We start from the raw sequence: 23183 nt of genomic DNA on the forward strand, positions 1-23183 counted from the left end.
GAAACATTTGTGTCCTTTATTCCTCTAAGATCATTCCTCTTGTGCTATCATTCAGTAAGTATATGCTACAAAGCACATAAATAGGAATACCATATATTATGACCTGCTCTGCACTTCATTCTGACATAATGGTATATCATTCGCTGAAAAAGTTTTGCTTGTTTGTTCACTGCTTGTTCAAATCTGCATTCACAGAACACTCCACATTGTATTTACTCTGTACATTGCTTGTTGTCATCATTCATTGTTTTGTCTTCCATCTGGTCCTGATTTTCTTCGACTTCCTTTTCCTGAGCAGCCTTTGTGTCTGAGGGGGAATTTGCCTGTTGCAAACACAAAAGTGAAAATACTGTGCACAAAGTAATCTGCATAATAGTCTTAAGCTAGGAAAGTTGAAAAGATAGTATAAGGACCAATTCAAACAAGCATACCTAAACATTTAGCTTCCCTCAATTTTAATTGAAAAACATTTTGCATGATAATGCTTGAAAGTCAAATGAGAATGCTACAGACTTCTATGGCATTTTTTTTATTACCCTGGCTTTGTCCATCTCTTCCAGTAATCGTCTGGTTCTCCACCAATTTGGATCCTTCTCGCCTTCTAGTGGTGCACCCATCTTTGGGTCAATGATATCGAATTTATGATACTGCAGTGTGGCCAGCCACTGCATCATCCTTCATAACATTAAGGTTTATTTTGCTTTAGTTTTTATTGAAGACACAAGAAATCTAAAAGATTTTAGCTGCACCTTTTCCATTGGCTTTTTTGATAAGAATCTGACAAGTTTCTCTGGCCAATAAAACAGCTGAATTATTTAGTGACAATAACTCCACAGATAAACATAATTCTAAGCATCACTGTCGATAAAGTCCTTGAAAATGCTACTAAGGATACACTCCCTGGTCTTTCTCTGCTTTCGAAATGTGAGACAAAACACGCTCTTCCTTGAACTTCTCCAAAGCTTCCTGCACAAATAAAAACCAACACAAAGATGCTGCATCTCTAATGATCTGTACTTTTAAGCCCTAATCTGGAACTAAAAACCTAAAACTATTGAGATATAAAATGAAAATGAATTACTGCAAATGGAATGCACATCTTGATTCCTGGGACAAATTATACTTTTCTTCATTCCGTTAATGGCAATTAGTTTAAACTTATCAGTTTTTAATATACATATTTACTTACAATACTTTACATACCTGGTACTCGTCCCATTCCATAGGTTCATGTATGCCATCCTTCCCAAATTTTTTGTTGTAGCCATCAAAGAACAGCTGAATATTACAGAAATGAATTAAAGCCGACATGGACATTAAAGATACGATATAAAAGAATGTCTCCATTAACTCAGCAATATGATACTTAAGTGTGACATTTACCACTAAACATGCAGGAACACTCATGATTCAACACAAAGTACCATTTGGGTGACATAACAAAATTGCATGCAAAGTACACAAATGCAATTATTGTGTTTGAGTCATCATTAACATTACCAAACTTTACACATTTCATAAAGAGAGAAACATAGACTGTCATACTTTCTGAGCTTTGGGACCTGCTTGCATGTCTGACAAGAGGCAAGGTGGGAACTATTAATACAAATTTAAGAAACAATCACCTAAATTTATTCAGCGTACGTATATCAAACATCATGTCACAGCCATGCTAAACATCAGCACAATTATGCTTGGCGCTGACGTACGCATCACAGCAAGATAAGCTAATGGCAATTAACTTGCTGCTAATGGCGTCTCGAGACAGATTTATAATTATGATCAAAAAACACATGCACACACTACATAGAAAAATTGGCATACCTTATCAAGAAACAACCCTAAACCAGGTGCCTTTGGAATGTCTATTCTATATGGTGCCCATGATTTCTCAAGGACATCAACACCACAGCATCCTCTCACAATTGCAATCATCAAACCTGGAGAAAAATTGGCCTATGATGACAGGATTGAGCACCCTTAATTTTTAAGTGCTGTGCATCTGCTTTAATTAATATGTGCCAAAGCAATAAACCTTGTAAAGTTGTCAATATTTATATTACTGATTTTACTGAAAATAATTCTCCTTTTCATAACATTCTGAAAGTTTTTGTTTTTATCTTGTAGTTATGCAAACTCAAATTCCACAAAGTAAACAAGTTAAAGAATAAACAGAAGAATGATATGAAACAGTGTGGAAGACTTATTTTGTATATAAATCTTTTAGACATACCAATCATTTTTCTGATGTGGTGCAACATAAAACTTTGGCCTTTAACTGTCAACACAACAAATTCCACTCCATCCCGCACGAAAGGTTCTCCACACTGAAAAGCAAATTGTTTTTAAAAAAATTGATTTCCCCCACTTTTAAAGAAAAACAATTTTTAAATTAGGACGGAGATAAAGCAACCTTTGGGTTTTCTACAACAGAGATTCCAATTTAAATTAAAATTAAAAACAGACAAATTGTGGGGCAACAACATGCCCTTTGTTTAATCTCCTTAGATCACCATCCAACAGATTTTTTTATTTGCACACACCTCAAACATGATGATGTAACGTTTAGAACTGGGGTCATTTGGTTTTCTGCAAAAGAAAAGCTAAAGATCAGATAAACATATTATGCCATGTTCAGAATAAAGAAAAGAATTTTTATTATTTTCATGACTGGCTTAACATATGTGTCAATGACCAAACAAAAATCTAAACAAAGGAACAGAAATGAAAAGGGATCAGGGTTATGGTTACCAATTAACCCAATTAACAGGCTAATCAAAACATCAAAATAAAAGTAAAAACACAAAGCTGTCAATGATCATTTGAAGTACAAAAGTATACTAGCCATGTTAAGTGATGGAATGAACAACTTGAGTCATTAACTTTATTAAGAATTGTGCTAAGATAAACTCACTTGCCAGATGTAAAATTGTGGAAGTTGTGAGTACCCTTGTACATGGCCAAGATTTCTCTCACATGCAGAAGGATATCCCCTAAAAATTTTCATCAACATCATGAAATCAGCATCTTACATCAACACATTTCAAATCATTTACAAACAAAACTCACTGTAAAATGTAAAAGAAAGCGTGATTGGAGGAATATATAAAAACTGTCTAAAGTGTTAGCAGGAGTTTAAAAAACAAAACACCTACCAGTTATTCTGTAATCTTTGGTGATGAACTGTAATAATAAATAAAAACAATTAGCACGGCGGTGCACATGCAAGATCCCATTTATATTCTTGTATTTAACAATGCATGTTTTAAATCAAATTCTTTAAAAAAAGTCACCCAAAAAAGTGACAATGGTCAAAAATGTTTAATCAAAAATTTTTTTTTAAGTGCAAGGTCACCCACAGCAGATACCTCATTTCTGCTCAACTATTTAACTCTTTGTTCAAAGATCTCCCTGACCTCTGGGTCAACAAGCTCCAGAGACCTCAGAACAATGCTCCTCATTCCTTGCACAGTATTCCACAAGCAGAATGTTGATCTGCACTGACTGCCACTTTACGCTTGCACTGAATTCTATGCTGCCACACTTTGCTATCATGTTGTTCATGGCCTAATCTGAGTTTGTGTTGCCCTACCAGCCTGGTGGGTCTATCTGCTATGCCCAAACCAATTTTCTCACTGTCTTTTGTATCAGACTGGAGAAGTTTGGTTGTCACTCTCTTTCTTTCTCTGACCCAAGTATTTGGAATGCCCTGCCACTGTCTCTTCATACAGGTGGGATGCTACATGCTTTCTGGTCTGGACTTTAACTTACCTTTTGGTAATTGGTCTACCCTGACTGTTCTTGTATACTTATTTATCTCTGTGTTCCTTTATATTCTTAAGACTGTTAACTGTGAGTTTATGTATGTTATTTTTGACTGTGCTGTTCATCTCTATCTCATTCGCTACTCCCCCATCTCTTGTAAAGCACACTGAGCTCCTCTCTGTGTGGGAAATGAGACACAAATCCTATTATTATTAAAATCTGTTTACCACATAGTGGTTGCAAAGAAAATGAAAACACTAGTAAAAGACACCATAATAATTCAAACTTTCAAAGATACCTTTAAAAACCAACAAATATTTTGACAAGATTAATTTTTATTCTCTAAATTTCTTTTTCTCACCTTTTCAATGGGGGCAAAGGAGTATGTGGGAAGCATATACTTATATGTGCGAGCTGAGCAGTAATTCTTGCTGTCAAATCCTCGAGTTGTGCGGCGACATGCTGCCAACCACAGAACACACCTTAGCATGGCAAGAAAGACTTAAGCTTATCATTTCTATTTAAAATTTTTTTAAAAAGCTGAATTTTAAACATTATAAATTGTTTATGATAGTGGGAAGGAATATTAAAATGACTCTTCAAGATCAAACATCATTAACATTCCGACAAGGGCCTCTTTAACTTAACGATGTATGTAATTTCACTTCTGTTATTATAAATACTTACCTATGACTTGTATTTCTGGTGGAAGGTGTGAATTGATTTTTTCTATGCAGTTTTCTGTTACTATCATTTATAAAAGAAAAACAAAACACCATAAATTTCTGGCTGTATCGATGATTTCTTAATATTATGCAAAAATAGCTACAAGTTAAAAATTCATAAAACTAACTTCTCCATGAAGTTTACTTTTTTTCAGCAGTGTGCTAATGGTATTATGTAAACATAAATGAAAATATTGGAACATGTTATTAAATTTATTTTACTACAAACTATAAAAAGAGATTTTTGTAACCCAGGGTTAGCCATGTATGTTCAATGCTTACATATATATATATACTTATCTTCAAGGATACTACATTTCCAATAGCTGACACGTTTTTATCTGTGCGAGCAGCTCTCTGAAAACACATCTGGTTTAAAAAAAAAAAACTTCTTAGCAAATCTTTTTACAAGAAGAAATAGCTCAATCAGTGATTATCATTATAATAATCATCTTTCTTTTAGGCTAGATTTTCACATCAGTATACTCTTTGATGGCTTTTCTTTTCTTTAGCATTAGCTCAGATTGACTCTTGCACAAGAATTTATGAGGACTGAAGTGTACTACCAGACTGACAACATGCTACATACTTTTTATTTAATTGTGTTTCTATCAAAAGGAAGCAAATAGTACTTTATGTTTTGAACATTTCTTAAAACAAAACAAAAAAGTGCATACCTGTTGTGGTGTGTCTGCATGTTCTTGCGGTATGGCACCAGCTTGCACCAGAGCCCTCATCAGCTCACTCTCAATGGTCTTGAATTCATTACCCCTGAAAGTAAGATGTTCTCTGCTAAAGTCTAGGTTTTTTCCATGAATATGAGGAGAATAACAACAAACACACAAAATGATAAATCACAACAGATTGATCTGCATTAATTTTAATAAATCTATAATGGTCTTTTGGAGCCTTTGTAAACTGCTATTCTAGCCAAAAACTGACCATTTCAATTTGGTTTTAAAGGAAAAGGCAAGTCAGCCAACAAATTAGGCTTAAATGATGCATATTGATATTCTCAATTATTTCCACTCAAACGTTCGGGTTTGCTATCTTTCCTTTTAATAAAAGTTTTCAACTCCCACAAGGAGTAAACAATACTATTTTCCCAAATCTGAGTAAATAACCATCTTCTGTATGCAAGATACAAACCTTTTGTACATAAAAAGAGGTCATATTCCTCAAACTATGTCAGTCATGTAAATATCCCTTACATGCATAAACCCCAACCCAATTTTCCCATTGCCTATAACCTTTAAGAATATATTCATGTGTTTATACAGCATGGATTTGATCACTTTAATGCATGCAAGTATTTAACATCTTTTATTTTCCTAGCATGGTTAATAGCTCAAATTTTGAGAACAGGCATCTTCTGATAAACAACTCCCACTAATATTTAAAATAAATTTGTTTGCACTAGTGGGTCTTTAAGTATGCATACTGCTTTATCTTGTATGCATGCTTCAATTTGAAAATTCATGGTTTAATGATTATCAGGCATGTTTGTGATTCTTCTGATTTCTGAATATGTTCATCGTACTTCTGGAATTGGATGCCGTAGTAGCCTGCTCCACAGTATGCTAAAAGAAGTGCAACCTTGTGCTTCTTGTTTGGGCGACCTTGACCAAGAGCTGGAACCTGGACATAAGGATTTAGCATTTATCATCAACTTAAAAGAGTCTAAAAAAAAAGGCATCTGATTGGTGGAACACACACCATGCTCTGGTCCACTTAGACCAAGCAAGACCGTAATAAAAGAAACCATGGCAAGAGTAACACAGCTAGTGTAAACAAAGAAAACTTTTCTTGGCAAGACATTCTATCAGATATAAATAAAGCAACATGTCTCAGCAACGTGTGATTTTTGCATGCATATGTGTGTGTACATTGCCACATATGCTGTTTATGTCTTTAAGGGTGAAACAATGAAAAAGAAGTAAACAGAAATGCAAAAAATACAAAAGGACTATGAACTTTACTTTGTGCATGCATATGAGTATCTGTGCACCCAAACAGTCTGAAAGCATATACACAGTATTGTACTCTTGATAGCTATGGAAAATAAGAAAAAATGCAAAATACAGTACTTTTACATCTATCAAAAAATAAAATATAAAAATATAAAAAAAGAAAAAGGGAGTCAGGTAGCAAGAACTAAGAGTGCCGTGATTCTGAGGAAGACGAGAAAGGAAGTAGAAATAAATGAAAAAGAGGTGGAGAATCGAAAAAGGAGTAGCATTCTGTGGACTGTAATTATAGTAAAGCAGTACAACACTAAAAATAAATATAAAACCATGTTATCAACAGAAATGTTTATACAACCTCAGACTTAGCTTTCTTTGTTACAGCTTCACTTTCACCAGAGTCCTCAAGTGGCCTTTTCTCGGTAATCACCTGGAATCCAAGTCTTGAGTGTTAATTTTTTTTAAAAGGACAAAGAAAAATAGTTTCATTTAATTTTGCTTACGATTGATATGTACCTTAGTCACAATCACATGAACAGAAACACTTTTAAGATATCTGTAATGTAAAAAAAAAAAGTCTTGTAATAATGAGGTATCAAGAAGATTATTTTTTACCTTTCAATTAAGATGTTCTTAAAAATACATAATGAATTTGTCTCACTTGTAGAACGGTTAATAAATTATAAGCACTTTTAAAATGCCACAGGTATAGGCATTACATTGCATTAGGGTATCACTGTAACTCTGAGTCTCTATTCATGTGTGTTTTACTTCACATGGCTAAGACGATAAATGCTAGACAGCCACTCACCTCTGATTGTGTTACTCTCATTTCGGCCATTCCAAGATTCTTTAATCTCTTGGAGAATGCAGCCAACACTCTTTTCAGCATCAAAACAATGACTAAAATTAAATGGTGGGATGTCAAGATGTGACTGTGGCGTGTTGCATCGGGGCCAGCCGTAGGGAATCAAGCATTTGGCGAAGCGAGCAAAGTAACCGGAAGAGCTTCAAGATGGCAGCCGACGTGAGGCCAGTGTTGACTGCAGTCTTTGTTTCGGTAGTTACATCCCCGAAGTGCTGTATCCAAGTTGTCGCAAATTAGTGTCAAGCTTGCAGCCCACCTTTCCATAAAAGAAAATCATGAGAAAGTGAAAATTACGACGCACACGTGGTTAATTTCGTCGAAGTCACCGTCCCTCGGTACTCGACGTACCAGTTCAACTCGCACTTTCGAATGTTCCCGGACGCCTTCGACGTAAGTTAATGTAATAAAATGTAAAATGTAATAAGCTTGATAAAATGTTAATAAAAAATGCCTTAATCAATCGTAGGCAAGGTGAACTTTTTGTATACAATCATTAATGCATACACCAAACGTATCAATAATTATGATCACACACATAAGATAAACAAACTTTCCTAGAGGCCTTTTGTGAAAATCACAATCCAAAGTGAGATAAAGAAAAATATCAGTCCCAACGAGTATATCTACATTTTCATATATAGATTTTTGTTGGCACCAAGCCATGTGCTGTTTCCATCCATATCTACAAATTTTAACATAATGTGCAAAACTATAAGAAATTTGAAAGAGTAGCATAGAACAGGAGAGGATAAGTAAATAGTTTTCTAAATTATAGATGACACTAAAATCAAGAAACAGAAATCTAGATGGCACTGATGCTATCTCTCTCTAGTTCATATTTAACTTTTGTGTTTAAGCTGTTTGGTTATTTATTTTTCTGCTTAGATATTCTTTTTCATTTATTTTGCAGATGAAAACTTGTTTGTACATTTTTCATGCATATTTTTATATATTTTTTTTTTTGTGAATGCAGGTTGTCTGTGACTGGTTAGAAATTCGTCCATGTCCAGTGTCCGGTGTGCGGGGCTGCTATTAGAGATGTCATCTGCGCATACAAGACAAATGCAGAATAAAATAATTCATGTGAAAAGAACAAAGGCGTGTGATTTTTTTTTTACCTTAATGCTGATTTGTACAGCTTCTTGTAAAAATAAGTTGAAGCAGGCTGTTCTAAAAAAATTTGTTTATTTGTACATTTTAAAAATATATTTCCTTGACCTGAATTGAGAAATTGATGTGACTTTACAAATGTGATTATGTTGTCTGCATACATTGAATTTGACACAGCAGCAGAAAAATTGTTGCTGTTTTATATGTATATGTAGCAAATTGTACCCTCAATCTGGCTGCTCAAGTACAGATGGGTGTGTGCTGTTGTATGTGTTCCTTTCAAATGGTCTAGATTGTGGTTTTTGTGTTAAGCTTTGATGCACCATGTTTCCAGTTATAATTGCTCATTTCATCACTAAAGTTGATCATGTAATTATTTCTCATTTGCTTTTTACCAGCCCCATGGCAGAAACAATTATGCATCAGTGTGTACATGTGAACACAATTATCGTGTAAATCAGGAGTTTTTGTTTTTCACTGTCACAATAAAGAAAGATAATGACATCTATTTATGTGAAAGTTGTTGTTTTAATTTAGTACTAAAATCAAAAGAGAAGAAGATCTAAGCTCATGGGAAAGTCTCCATCAAATCTTAAACTTTTACTTAGGGTCTCAACCAATTTTTCCAAAAGTTCCATCCTTTTTCTCTACTCCACTATTAACACCTCTTGAATTGCCAGGCTCCTTTCAAAGTAAGTCTGAAGCTGCTCTGATGATTCTTTGTTGGACCTCTGATATGTTTCCTGCACACAGGAGTCTCCTGGGACATTCCTTGATGTTCCTCACAGGGTTCTTTTATTGGGGTGTCATCTTGCTAATGGATACTGGAGTGCTCGGAAGAAATGTTTACTGGAAAATAAGTATAAAAGTACAAATGAATTATGACCAAGTAGATGGGCATGGAAAACCTGACAGGCCAGTATGTCCATGAGAACTGTGCTTTTACTGGAAATATTGCATGCTTACAAAAAGATCCTAACTGATATCTAGACCCATCTCTTTGTGGCCGAACAGACTTTCAAACCAAAAAAAAAAAAAAAAAAATCATGTTCCTTGTGTCGCTATATGGTCGTATACCAGCCTGACAACTCCGCTCCTCGTCTGATGATAGTCTCCTTATAATTACTCTGTCACCAGAACAACGACATATATATGGCCACAGGATTTTTAGTTACTGTGCAGTGAAACAATGGAACTCTCTCCTTTTCCATATTCGCCACCAACCCACCCTTCTCTGCTCGTCTTCCTTTTGCTATATCGTATGTTACTATTGCAGTTCTTGTTATTTGGTTCCTCTTTGCGTTCTCTGTATTCTTTATTCATCCTTAGTATCGTTTGTTATTCTTTCATAGTTCGTATGTTATTCGTTTGTTTTCCTGTCCCTCATATGTTGTTCATGTTTCGTTCTTGTTAGGCGCTAGGAGCATGCTCCTTAGGTGTGTGAGTAATGCACTTTACTGAATTATTATTGCACTTCACACTGTTAACAGTTCTGAAGTTACTATTACTTTCTGGTGATAGTAAGGAAATATCCGTTGCACATGACATTAAGTAATTTATTCAAGTTAATAATTATTTTTAAAAATGATGTTAAAGAGTAAAACGTAGAAGCTTTTCTTTATCTATTGTCTTGAAATTATGGCGTGCACTCTGTGAACGCGTTAACCAGAGTTATGTCCCATGTCGACTTTTTAACATCGGTAGCCAACATGGCGGAAGAGGTACATTAATTTTGTTTGGTCATGGGTTGAGTTATATCTGTTGCTTCACACTGATTTCTCAGTCGACATGCAGTAATATTTTTTAAAATATTGTAACGATCGGATAAATGGAATTATATCATTTGGTTTTTGTTTTTCTTGTATTTGAATCTTCACTTACACGATCGCACGGTTTGCCAGTGTGAATGTAACAATGTCAGATGTGTCTCCATATATATAATATAAATGATTATCTTTGGGTTTTTCTTTAAAAGACACTTATGTATGGAAGTAATGACAACAATCTCTTCCATAGGTAATAGACACTAAGCAAAATCTTGTGATGTGAATGATATCTATCAAGACTAAAAGTAACAAACAGGGATTTTACTTTTTGGCTGATACCATTAGTATGTCAGATATTTTCATTGGTTTTAATGGTAGTATTTATAGTTGACATTAGATAATGGTGGCATTATAATTTTGTTTGTCGGGGAAAGAAGATGGAGTGTGTGTGTGCGCGCGCGTTCTGATGAGCGTTTTCTATTTTGTAGCGAATGGATATTGATGGTGGAGTGAATCATGAAGGGATCAAGCAGTACTATATCAGTAAAATTGAATCACTACAGGTAATACATTTACTGTTCCTTATGCTTTTATATGTAGTTGTAGATAGATAGAATTTGCATATTTATATGAAGTTATTAAAATAATTTTATAATGCAGTTTGAAACTAGTGCCTTATCTTTTTAAATTAAAATGTAGACATTAATCATTATGCAACTTGTGTACAGTTTGCTTTGTTAAATTGATGGAAGATATTTTTGCATTTATTTTAGCTGGTTGTTAATGACAAAACTCAGAACTTGAGAAGACTTGAAGCACAACGAAATGAACTTAATGCCAAAGGTAAGTCTGTAACAAATAATGAAATATCAGTGATAATAGGAATTTAATATGCAGTTTTTACTTTGGCCAACATATAGCCTGAAATATAATAGAAACCAATATTTTTTAATTTCACAATTCCTTTGAAATATGATTAGTTTTCTTAAGTGTGCAAGATTTTATTTGGGGGAGGGGTGTGTTGGAATGCCTTAATGACAAGGAGAAGAGATAATTGATTTCTGTATTTCTTTTCCTGTATCTCTACATGTATTAGGTAAGTCATAGTCTAATAATTTTAATTCTATTGTGACTGCAGTGCGCATGTTACGTGAAGAGCTGCAGCTTCTACAGGAACAAGGTTCATATGTTGGTGAGGTGGTCAAGCCCATGGACAAAAAGAAAGTTCTTGTAAAGGTGTGAAGTCTCATAACAAATTTGGGGTGGGAGAGGTTACATGCTGGTGGTTATTTCCTTTCTTTTCTTATTTTCCTGTGGGTGTAGTTTATAAATTAACTTTCGTGTGATGCATTACATAAATCTTTGCAACTTAAAGATGCGTGAACTTTGAATAGTTATTACTTTGCATGTGATTGTATAACCTCTATGAAAGAGTAGACTTTCAGCAAAATAATATTTGCTCTTTGTGTACTTGTTTTTGCAATCTGACTAATTACTTTGTAGACAATATTACAGATAAATAAATTTTTTAAGGACGTAAGAATGTGCTAAATGGTTTTTTTTTTTATATAATAGATTGGGTAAAGCTCAGAGTAAGGTTCTATTTCCTCAATACATGGTAAAAAACCCTCTTCCAGTTTTAACTTATATGCTTACAAATGTCATTTACAAAAGGAGGTCAAAACTGTGAGTGCACAATGTGCCTAGTTAACATATTTACAGTTTTCTCATCAGCAGAGCGCAGGGTTCCCAGGTCCTTGCAAGGTCCTTTTAAGTCCTTTTATATTGAATTTTCGCCAAAAGGCCTTTTAAGTCCTTTTATTTGCCATGCGGTCCTTTCAAATTCTCACACAGGTCCTTACATTTTCTCTTACCCTTTTAAGTCCTTTTATCGATAAAAATATTACAACAAATTTATTCCGAGTAGACTTTGGCGCAAAAATACCGACGATTTTCGCTGCATTCTATTTTAATCAATGACTACCCAGTCTCGCTCGCGGGGAACGTCCGTTCGGCCTTTCGCGAGTTCACTCTCGTCGTGTCGACCACATTTCTTTGTCTGCTTAACAATTTGAAAGATGCCGGGGAAGTGCTCTTTTCAGGAGAAGTGGCTAAAGGAAGACAAGTATAAAGATTGGTTAATAAAAGACTCGAGCAATAAACATTTGGCACGATTGCTGCCTGCAAAATATCTCTGAATCTTTCATCAATGGGCGAAAGTGTTCTGAAACAGCACATGGTTACCGAAAGACACCAAAGGCAAATAAAAGTATTTCTGAAGATGCGCGCTTTTGTGTAACTGATTACTTTCGTCATCGAGAACATCCACAGCCCGCTCAAAATCAGACGGCACCGACCAGCTCTGCAAGTGTGTCCAGTAATTGACAATTATTTATCTTTAGCGATTCATTTAGTTTAACGATGTGGGTACTTAGAAAAACACATAAATTAAAGCGTGCATAAACATTTTGCGTTTTTTTTCCACTCTTTATTAAGCCTATCGTCTAATTACGGTGAAGCCAATAGCTTAAAGATCAGTAAATAGCAAAGAATTATTAAATTAAAAAGTTAGATTTTCATTTTCTCATGATTCGAACTACAAATAGATTTTATACAATCACGAATCTTACTACAGCTTTGCTGCAGAAAATTGATCTGAATTTTTGGCATCTGATCAGGAAAGATTAAAAAGAAAGTATAATTAATAATGTATGCTTATTATCCTATTTTACCAGCAAATACATTATTTTTGGATTTTTAAAATCAAACAATTTAACATTAAAGCTAAATCAGTTAGCTGAAAATAACTTTCATTTTCAACTATGCTGCCATCTTTATACTTTAACTTAGTTTAGTATTATTTATATTATCATGTCATTAATTATTGCTTTTTGAAACCTGTCTTTTATTCAGACAGAACATAATGTTTACAGACATAATGGTAACTTAAATGTTTTCTTTGAATAGGCTTTCGTGATGAGCAATGAACGATTGAAGGCAGAGATCCTGGTGGACTCTCAAGATTGTGGAATCACACTACAGTTTCAATCTGCTGAAAAGTCTGCTGAACTGTTTCGACTTATGTTCCCAGACAGCCAAGTAGCTGCAGAATTTAAGTGCGGTCAAACAAAAGCCAGTTATCTAACTTCATTTGGGCTTGCTCCTCACTTTTCGAAATTGCTTCTGGACTGTGTAAATTCGTCGCCTGAGTATCTTCTTTTGTTTGATGAATCTTCTAACCATAAGACTCAAACTAAACAGCTGGATTTCCATGTTCGTTACTGGAGTGACAATGCTGTAAGGACTCATTACCTGACCTCGGAATTTTTGGGTCATTCCGCGGCCATAGACCTTCAACAAAAGTTCAGTAAGTAATTAGCGAATCAAACTTCAAGCAAGCTAATTTACTTCAAATTTCTATGGATGGACCTTCTGTAAACCTAAACCTTCTGAGAAAAATTAATAACGACATGATTACCAATCACAATGTTGGTTTGTTAAATGTGGGCAGCTGTGGACTCCATGTTATGCACAATGCATTTAGGCGTGGGTGCGAGGCTTCTCAATGGGAGCTTGAGTCATTTCTTACATCTGCTTATATCTTGTTCAGAGACAGCCCAGCCAGAAGAGAAGATTATATAAAAGTAACTGGTTCCACATCTTTTCCAGCCAAGTTCTGTGCTCACCGATGGCTTGAAAACAATTCTGTTGCTGAAAAGCAATTGTTATGCTTCCATACTTGGAAAAATTTGTCCAAAGCTGCAATGGAGAAAAAAATAACATTGCCAAAGAACAAATCTTTTGATATTGTAAAAGCTGGAGTCTTATCTACCCCTTTGCTTTCATGTCGTCTGGCTTTCTTTGTCAAGACTGACGGCAACTCTTGAGAAAGACCTCCGACCACAGCAAGCAGGATTTCGCCCTGGGCGATCCTGCTCTGAACACATCTTCATTCTGCGACAGATTCTGGAGCAGAGCAACGAATGGAACACACCGCTGTACATCAATTTCATCGACCTGGAGAAGGCTTTTGACAGCATCCACCGCGAATCCTTATGGAAGATCCTGAGGCATTATGGAGTCCCTGCAAAACTTGTTCAGGTCATTGCAATGCTGTACAGCGATTTCAAATCCCAGGTTGTCTGTGACACGGAGCTCACAGACCCCTTCAACGTCAGTACCGGGGTGAAGCAGGGCTGCATTCTGTCGCCGTTCCTCTTCATCCTGGCCATGGACTGGATCATGAAGACTTCCACCGACAGTGAGAGGAGAGGGATCAGATGGACCATGACTATGACAGCAAACAACAGCGCTGGAAGACTTAGACTTTGCTGATGACATTGCCTGCTGTCACACCGCCACCAAAGACATGCAGGAAAAAACAAAGGCCTTCTCAGAAACAGCTGGAAACCTTGGCTTGAAGGTCAGCACAAAGAAAACAAAAAGTATGAGAAGTGAAACGCCAGAGTCCAAGACAGCATCAAACTAAATGGAGAAGAGATTGAGGAAGTTGACAGTTTCACCTATCTTGGGTCCAAAATGTCAAACCGGGGATGCGGAGGTGGAGATTCGAGCCCGACTGGCGAAAGCCAGCCAGGCCTTCGCCTCACTCAGGAGCACATGGAAGGCAAAAAAACATCAGCCAGAAGATCAAGCTGAGAATCTTCAAGTCAAATGTGATCAGCACCCTCCTTTACGGATCAGAATCTTGGAAGATGACCAAAACCATCAGTAACAAGCTTGACGTCTTCCAACAGATGCCTCAGGCGCATACTTAACATCTTTGGCCAAACACCATCACCAACGAAGAACTCCACCGAAGAACTGAAACCGAGTCCATCACCACGCAGGTTCAACGAAGGCGTTGGCGATGGATTGGACATGTGCTCCGCCAGCAGACAGCAGACCTTTCCAGAGTCGCCCTACGATGGACTCCAGACGGCCGAAGAAAACGAGGCCGCCCAAAGGAAACTTGGAGAAGAACAGTGGAAAGGAGATGAAGGGAAAGGGCTGGACATGGGGTCACCTAGAGCGGGTTTCAGCCGATCGACATCGGTGGCGGACTCTGGTTGAGGCCTTATGTGCAACCTGATGCACGAAGAGGAATAGATAGATAGATAGCAATGGAGAAAAAAATAACATTGCCAAAGAACAAATCTTTTGATATTGTAAAAGCTGGAGTCTTATCTACCCCTTTGCTTTCATGTCGTCTGGCTTTCTTTAGTTTAATTGCCAGTATACTTGAACCTTTTTTTGAGAAAATACCAAGCTGATCAGCCTCTTCTTCCTTTCCTTTGTTTAGACTTACATGACATTATGAAAAATCTGATGCACAAATTTATCAAGTCAAATGTACTTAATAAATGTGAAACTGCCCTCCAACTTGTGCAGGTTGATATATGCAACAGTTCTAACCATGTCAATCTGAGCATGATCGAACTTGGCTTCAGGGTTGATAGACTACTGGCTGTAGCTAAGAAACAGTCATCAGTAAACGATGGAACTCTCATGGCCTTCAGAGCTGAATGCAGAGATTTTTTTGAAAGCAGTTGTTCTAAAATTGCAGGATAAATCTCCACTGAAGTACACCCTAGTGAGGAAACATAACTTTCTTAAACCCAAAGACCATGGGGGAAAAAGACAAATCAATACAAAAAATGAAAAAGGTTTTGTTTGTATTGCCAAGGTGTGAAAAGGTTTGATGATGTGACTTGTGACAAGGTATTGTCAGAGTTCCGTAATTTTCTTGACAGTTCTGCAGGTGAGTGTGGTAGTAAGCTTTTGACCCTATGACACAAAGACTGGATAGTTGGTTTTATGATGCCCTTGCTGGAAAAGCAGAGTTTCAGGTGTTGTGGTCTGTTGTCAGACAGTTACTCCTACTCTCTCATGGTCAAGCTACAGTGTGGAAAGAGGATTTCATTCAACAAAGAAACAGTAGCTGACAATCTTAGTCAGACTGCACTAAAAGCACGCAGAGTAATTCTTGATCATATTCACAGTGTGGGAGGGGTGGAAAATGTTGAGATCTCCAAACACTGATGATATCCGCTTCTAGTGCCTATGGCAGGTATGAACGTTACCTCTCTGAGCAGAAGCAGCAGAAGGAAACAGAAGAAAAGCAGGTCCACAGAAAGAGATTAGGAGATGAGCTGGTAATACTCACAAAAAGGCTAAAGACCACCAGTGCGAAGAACGACACCTGCTGGAACTGGCTGACAGACATAGTTTCCAGGCTGAAGAGCAAAAAAGTTTTTCACTTATTGAAAGATCTAACAACATGCGTTTGTTAGCCAAAGACAAGAAGAAGGAGATAACAAAGATTCAGTCAGACATTGATAGATTACAGGAAGAAATTAAAAGGTGTTGAATTGTGACATTCAGAATTAATGTTTATTTCAGTTTAAATAAGCCTGCACAATTCTGTACATGTATGCTATGGAACATGTTAAAAAACCAGAACTATTTAGAGGAAATTAGGTTGTGTAAAGAAATTGTATTGTTTAGTATTGGTAAAGCTGTAGGGGTGACAAAGAATTGAATTTCATCAATGAAACTTTTGCTTATAGTAGATGGATTGCTTTGTCATTTTGTAATCTTAATCTTATGTGTATTAGTATATCATGCTGTTTATGTATATGTTTTGCATGTGTTACATGTATGTGTAATAAGAATGCTTAAATAATATCTCAAGGTTAAAATAAATGGGCTGTAATGCTTGACAGTTTCGACTCATTCCATCTTTGGTTTAGCATTAGGATCACACTCTTTTCATTCCTCATCTGATCCTCCAATCCTTGGCATTCCTTGTAGTCACAAGAAAATGTTTGGTCTACACATCTGTACAACACTAGTTGCCCTTCCGTATTCGCAAAAAACACTCTTTTTTCAAAAGTTCTTTAGAAACTTACTCTTTCTTGAACTTTGATCTTCTAGTACTACTGTGCATAGCTCTATTTCTATCTCTCTCTTCCCATTAGAGTGTGTGTGCGAGAGAGAGACACGTGAACTGACTTTTGTATTACACCAAAGAATGGCTTTCAGGTTTTGCAATTATTATTACTTAGATTTCTAGAAAACTTGGAACATTAACGGTGTATGTTATCAGCGCGCTAAGGACACTTTTTAAGTTATCTAATCTAAAATATGGCAGACAGGCATCAAAATTAACTCTTTGATTATTTATTACTAGAAATACATGTATTTGAGAACATAGAGAAGACCACAGATTCATAAATAATACATCTTTCCGACCACACGAGAAAAACTTAAGCATTGATGACTGTCACTTAGGTCCTTTCGAATGCATGAAAGGTCCTTTTAAGGTCCTTTTAAGGTCCTTTTTTGGCACCATCCCTGATCCCTGGGAACCCTGAGAGGCCTTCTTAGCATAAACTTGACCATGCTGTGCTGTTGACCTTTTTCAGTGTGCATGGGTGTGTTTGAGGATGTATATGTCAAGAACAGAAGAGAATTTTCAACCAGATTTGAGGAAATAGCGCTTTGCACTAAGCATTACCCAATAATTTAGAGAAGGCACCCAGATAGTCACTCCAGTAGTTATTGAGAGCATGTTTTGAAGCTGTTGCATAATTTATCTTAATTCCTCTTACTTTCATTCAGGTACACCCAGAAGGGAAATTTGTCGTGGATATTGACAAAAACATAGATATTACCCTAGTCACTCCTAACTGTCGTGTAGCTCTTCGCAATGACAGTTACGTTCTGCACAAGATTCTTCCCAATAAGGTAAAACCATATTCATGTTATTCGTGGTAACTTCTGTCATGATAACCTTTGCTGATTGTGTAGATATGTGTGTGTGCATAAGGTTTATATGTGTGCACCATGAATTGTTGCAATAGTGGGTGCTTTATAATATTCTAAAATTTTAATTATAATTTGTTATCATTTCTTTTAGACATGTCATCAGTAGTTTATCACAATAATTTATGCAATCTTTAGGTATGGAAAAAAGGCTTAAGCTTTTATTTAAAAGTATTGTGAGCTGACATTTTTCATGAAAAAATTAAATCTATATCTTTCATGCTGTGAACAGTTGTTGTTAGAAGGTAATACAGGCGTGGAAATGTTTCTGTCAGATTTGGTGATGAGGTGAATTATTTCAGGTTGATCCTCTGGTAAGTTTGATGATGGTCGAGAAAGTTCCAGACTCTACCTATGAAATGGTTGGAGGTCTTGATAAACAGATCAAAGAGATCAAGGAAGTCATTGAGCTGCCAGTGAAACACCCAGAACTCTTTGATGCTTTGGGCATCGCACAACCAAAGGTGAGAGATTTGTTTAAGATTTTATTAATTCTTATGCAGGTCCGTCATGGGTTTTTTAATTATTTGGATATGTGTTCATTATAGGTAAATTGGTGCCTTCATTCTACTGACATTTTATCTCCATTGCAGCATGTTTTTAAGGTTTCTTACATTCATTCAATGAAGACCAAAGACTAATTTAGAGCTATTTTCTTGACACACTGGATCCTGCATATATCTCTGTCTGTCAAGTGGCCTGTGGCCACTCCACATTAACATATTTGTGGTCAGCATTAAATGACCTGATCCAGTAAATTAAAGACTGCTCTAACACAATTTAGTTGATTTGAAATTCCTGTTTCAACACTAGCTGTAGGAAGAACCATGCATTGCATATTTTAAACATATTAAGAAACTTTAAAGGTGGGCATCTTGCATCAGTGCCTTGACTTAATATTGTTAATTTTTTCCCCAGAAAGTTTCATCTAGAGAATGTATTATGTTTGTTGTAACTCTTTCCTTTTTTAACAGGGAGTTTTGCTGTATGGCCCACCTGGGACTGGCAAGACACTGTTGGCTCGAGCTGTGGCTCATCACACTGAGTGTACGTTTATTCGAGTTTCGGGATCAGAATTGGTGCAGAAATTTATTGGAGAAGGATCACGTATGGTTCGGGAGCTGTTTGTCATGGCAAGGTCAGTTGATGCTTTTCTATTAATGGATTCCGCAAACGTTACTGCTTGTTAATTTTAAATTTTTTTCTTATGATGATTGCAGAGTGTTGCCTTAAAACTAATTGTGTGTATATTGTGGGTTTTTTCCCTTTTCTCCAGAGAGCACGCACCATCAATTATATTCATGGATGAAATAGACTCCATAGGTTCTTCACGACTTGAGGGTGGATCAGGAGGTAAATATCTTTGTGGAATAGCATGAAATAACCTGATAACCATTGCTCCTTACATCACATAATTGTAGTCCATTTTATAACCCTTTTTTTTTTTTCAAATCCCCCTCCCCCCTGTTGACTGGGTGTCAGTCTACTGACTAGTCTACCTGCTCATCTTCCTCTGCAGATTTATGAAACTCTTGATCATTGTTGTTTGTCCTCTGGTTCCTCTTTGCATCTTCTGTGTTTGTCTTTTATTACTTGTCTGTGCAGCTGTTTATCCTTCTGTCCTTCGTATGCTGTCCATATGTCTTCTTCGTGTCTCAAGTCCTGAGAACATGCTCTTTCATAAGTGTGATCATGTGCCATATAAATCACATGTTTATTATTATTATTAAGTGCTTGTGCAGTGCTCCAGAATGGAAAAGGGGCATAATAATGATGATGATTTATATGGCGCCTTTACAAAGATTTGCTCACAGTGCTTTATACAAATCAACAACCATGCACCCATATTCACATATAACAGACACACTCACTTCTGCAACATACACTCATACACAAATTACAGACACACATTATGCACACTCATGGTCAGGACAGGGTCACAGTGAAGTTGTTCTGAAAAGATGCATCTTAAGTTTTGATTTAAAAGTGATAAAAGAATCGGTGTTGAAGGTTGATGGATATACATTTCAAGTTGATGGGGCTTGGTAGGAGAACGACCTCTGTCTTATGTCTTTGTCTTAGTGGGACTGGCAGAAACTTGGGCTCAGAAGATGAGTGAAGAAGTCGTTCGGCATGAGGGAAAAAAGGAAGCATTTATTTTCCTATTGATGCTTATGTTACAGGAGACAGTGAAGTTCAGAGAACAATGTTGGAATTGCTGAACCAGCTAGATGGGTTTGAACCTAAGCAGAATATCAAGGTATGTATATGGGTGGGCAGATGTTGGTTTGAGTGCATGAAATCATAAAGGCCACTAGAAATACTATTGGGCATTAAGCAACAGTAGATAATTTGACATTTTCATTTGTATTAGTTTTGTTATTTGTATTAGTAGTTTTGTTAGTATTATAATTTACTTAGTATTGATGTGATGGATTATAGATTGACAGTGCATTTGAAGAATTTGTTGCTGGTGATGACTTTCTTTTAGCAATGATTCAATCACTTACATAGGAAGACATTTTTGATTTTTGAAAACATAAACATTGCTTATCTGGATACAACATGGAACTAGACCCTGATTTTGGAATTTAGTTTCTATATTTCTGATTCATTTTTATCAGGTAATCATGGCTACCAACAGAATTGACATACTTGACTCTGCATTGCTGCGACCAGGGCGTATTGACCGCAAAATAGAGTTTCCACCACCAAATGAGGAAGTAAGTGCTAACTTTTTTGTTTACCCATGCATAATTAAATGCTTTCAGACTGTGCATCAAACTCATGTGAGTAGTTTTTTCTGAAAGTTAGTGGAGTTATGGAAGTCCAAAATTTAGAAGATATTCTTTATGAAAATTGGTTGTGCTTAGTAAGATGAAAGTAAAGGTAGTCCTATGACTTAGGGTTGTAAGGGAGTGGGGTGTTAGAACCCTCGCTTAGCTTATGTGTTCTTGCTGTCTAACTTTCCTCAGCTACCTACCACACAGCTGGGTCATGTATGCTGCATCACAAGTATTGGTCTAGCTGAGTGTGTGCACCTTTGGGTTTGAACACCATTGCTCAGACCACTAGGCTGTCCATTCCCTAAAATAAAATAAAATTTATGGCTTAGTGTTGTCAAGTTCTACAGAGAACTGAAAGGAATTACAGTGTTTCGTGTTAATAATTCTTGGATTTGTTTGACCAAAGACATAAAGTTATCACATCTTGTGGTTAAAGTGCTTTGCAGTTGCTACCAGTAGGTCTCTCATTTTACAAAAAAAAAAATTGTTTCAATTTATCATCAAGTGTTAGTGAGACTGTATTGTTTTTTGTAATCAGGTATATGAAAAGGATTTTGTTTGTTGCATTTTGATGTTCCTTGTTGCAGTTGGATTAGGAATTTTCTTGTTTGTGACTTTTCTGGGTTAGATAAATATCTGATCACTTTTATCTGCAGGCACAGAATGGTGAAGACAATTTTTTTGCAATATACAGATAAACTGGCAAATTGCTGTTTGACTGCTGATCAGTTTTGTGGATGCCTTTGTTTATGCTACACGTTTTTATGACAGGCTCGTTTAGACATCCTGAAGATTCACTCACGTAAGATGAACCTTACTCGTGGGATCAATCTTCGCAAAATTGCAGAGATGATGCCTGGGGCATCCGGGGCAGAAGTAAAGGTATATTCTTAAGTTCTTTTTCTTATTTTCATTGAAGACATTTGTGCTAAAAATGTATACAGCAATACAGTTTCTATGTTAGTGTTTAACAGAAAAAATGTGCCGCTGGAAATGATTTAAGACTGGTGTATTTTGTTTCATTGACCTCAAGAACTGTGTAACAGTATAAATACCAAAGATATATAAGTATAAATACAACCAAGAAAACAGGTCATAAAGAAGTGTTGTTGGTATGATTTTTTTTTCTGTCAATCTTCTTAGGGTGTTTGCACTGAGGCAGGTATGTATGCACTGCGTGAGCGCCGTGTCCATGTAACTCAGGAAGATTTTGAGCTGGCAGTGGCAAAGGTGAGGGAAAACACTTGTGTTACCATTAGCTATGCTTTATTTTTTGAGACTTTGCAGCCTCCTTTGCATTTTCCAGTCATCAGCAGTATCTGTTTGGTTTGGGGTTTTTTTTAAGCCAAACATCCCACACAATTAGAAAATGAAATGGTTTGGGTGATTATTTTTTAAAAGTAATAGACACAGCAGTTGAAGGCTGTCTGCAATCTTGTTAGTGTACCAGTCTGGTGGGCTGGTGAAAACTTTTCTGCCCACCCAGGTAGGGGTTGACCGATTTGATCAAGGCAGTAGCGGAGGGTTTGGCTTTGCCTTTTATGTCATTCCCTAGATATATTAAATCACCCACAGTTAACCATATTGAACCTTGACTTTCACTTTACCTGATGAAGTAAAATGGGATTTGTTTTCCATGTCAATTTCAGGTCATGCAAAAGGATTCAGATAAAAACATTTCAATCAAGAAGCAGTGGAAATAGCCTTTCCAAAGGATGGTCATCTGTGTATGAAATCATTCTGGCCCGTCATTTCTCATTAGTAGTAGAATGGTGGTAGAATATTAAAATTCTGTGCTTTTTTTGTACAGTACAGCTAAACCTTATCCAGTAACATTGATCAGGCTATTTGGACAAAAGATTTTGTGGATGTTTTCATCAAAAGTTAAGGTTTCACATCACAATTTGTCCTAAATTTTTATTTATTAGTCATTTATTTCCAACACTATCTGTTGTAAAACTACAAAAGGTTGGAATTTCTGGATGGATAACGATCATCAGCCTCAACTATAAAAGGTGGAAAAGGATACACAACCTGCTACCATTGAAAAGATTGTTTCTGGATTTGCATTTTGCTATTCTGTAGGAACCGACCAACAGTAAAACCTTTTGTCTTACTATATGTGATGAAAGTAAGAGAAGTTGTCCAGGATATAAAAAGCTATTCACACGACTTTGATGTTTGAAAATAAACTTATCTTTGTAATGATATAAATTTGTTTGCATATTCAAGTGTACCCATGCATTTTTTTATTACACTCTTTATTTTTAAAAAAATTTGCAGCACAAGTGGCTGCCATTTATCATTGAAGTGTTGTGGCAAGGTGTAATACATAATGTAGTTCATGTATTTTTATTTTAAAACTTCAAAAA

The 23183-nt window shown here is 36.2% G+C and overlaps 2 protein-coding genes and 1 long non-coding RNA gene across 3 annotated transcripts; 1 reads left to right on the forward strand and 2 right to left on the reverse strand.

Annotated features, from left to right (window-relative positions):
• Positions 1–2: 2 nt before the first annotated feature.
• LOC112563693 (tRNA pseudouridine synthase A-like) lies at positions 3–7711 on the reverse strand. The gene is made up of 16 exons (XM_025237942.1): positions 7266–7711; positions 6813–6884; positions 6031–6128; positions 5168–5261; positions 4791–4859; positions 4453–4519; positions 4127–4227; positions 3156–3183; positions 2915–2993; positions 2544–2589; positions 2234–2327; positions 1825–1940; positions 1204–1278; positions 896–966; positions 537–675; positions 3–323 (listed from the first exon to the last, which is right to left on the reverse strand). The coding sequence occupies exons 1-16, from the start codon at positions 7344–7346 to the stop codon at positions 213–215; spliced, it is 1341 nt and encodes a 446-aa protein (XP_025093727.1). The 5' UTR covers positions 7347–7711; the 3' UTR covers positions 3–212.
• Positions 7712–8705: 994 nt separating this feature from the next.
• LOC112563698 lies at positions 8706–9958 on the reverse strand. The gene is made up of 2 exons (XR_003099098.1): positions 9661–9958; positions 8706–9281 (listed from the first exon to the last, which is right to left on the reverse strand). It is a non-coding gene; the product is annotated as an uncharacterized LOC112563698 (long non-coding RNA).
• A 135-nt stretch (positions 9959–10093) lies between these two features.
• On the forward strand, positions 10094–23021 carry LOC112563695 (26S proteasome regulatory subunit 8). Its single transcript, XM_025237943.1, has 13 exons — positions 10094–10153; positions 10687–10761; positions 10972–11041; positions 11337–11434; positions 17822–17947; positions 18328–18489; positions 19000–19163; positions 19302–19378; positions 20209–20285; positions 20650–20748; positions 21583–21693; positions 21955–22041; positions 22461–23021. The coding sequence occupies exons 1-13, from the start codon at positions 10106–10108 to the stop codon at positions 22512–22514; spliced, it is 1248 nt and encodes a 415-aa protein (XP_025093728.1). The 5' UTR covers positions 10094–10105; the 3' UTR covers positions 22515–23021.
• The last annotated feature ends 162 nt before the right edge of the window (positions 23022–23183 follow it).

This window comes from Pomacea canaliculata, linkage group LG5, assembly GCF_003073045.1.
Source record: "Pomacea canaliculata isolate SZHN2017 linkage group LG5, ASM307304v1, whole genome shotgun sequence".
In the NCBI taxonomy this organism is placed as follows: domain Eukaryota; kingdom Metazoa; phylum Mollusca; class Gastropoda; order Architaenioglossa; family Ampullariidae; genus Pomacea; species Pomacea canaliculata.

What these genes read in the sequence shown, in the direction of transcription:
- LOC112563693 (XM_025237942.1), bottom strand. Translation starts at nt 7,346, where the DNA reads ATGCTGAAAAGAGTGTTGGCTGCATTCTCCAAGAGATTAAAGAATCTT. An exon ending in TGAGAGTAACACAATCAGAG is followed by an intron (nt 6,885 to 7,265) that starts GTGAGTGGCTGT and finishes CTTGGATTCCAG; the next exon opens with GTGATTACCGAGAAAAGGCC. An exon ending in CAAAGATTACAGAATAACTG is followed by an intron (nt 2,994 to 3,155) that starts GTAGGTGTTTTG and finishes GAAAATTTTTAG; the next exon opens with GGGATATCCTTCTGCATGTG.
- LOC112563695 (XM_025237943.1), top strand. Translation starts at nt 10,106, where the DNA reads ATGTCCCATGTCGACTTTTTAACATCGGTAGCCAACATGGCGGAAGAG. An exon ending in AAATGAACTTAATGCCAAAG is followed by an intron (nt 11,042 to 11,336) that starts GTAAGTCTGTAA and finishes TTGTGACTGCAG; the next exon opens with TGCGCATGTTACGTGAAGAG. An exon ending in AAAAGAAAGTTCTTGTAAAG is followed by an intron (nt 11,435 to 17,821) that starts GTGTGAAGTCTC and finishes ACTTTCATTCAG; the next exon opens with GTACACCCAGAAGGGAAATT.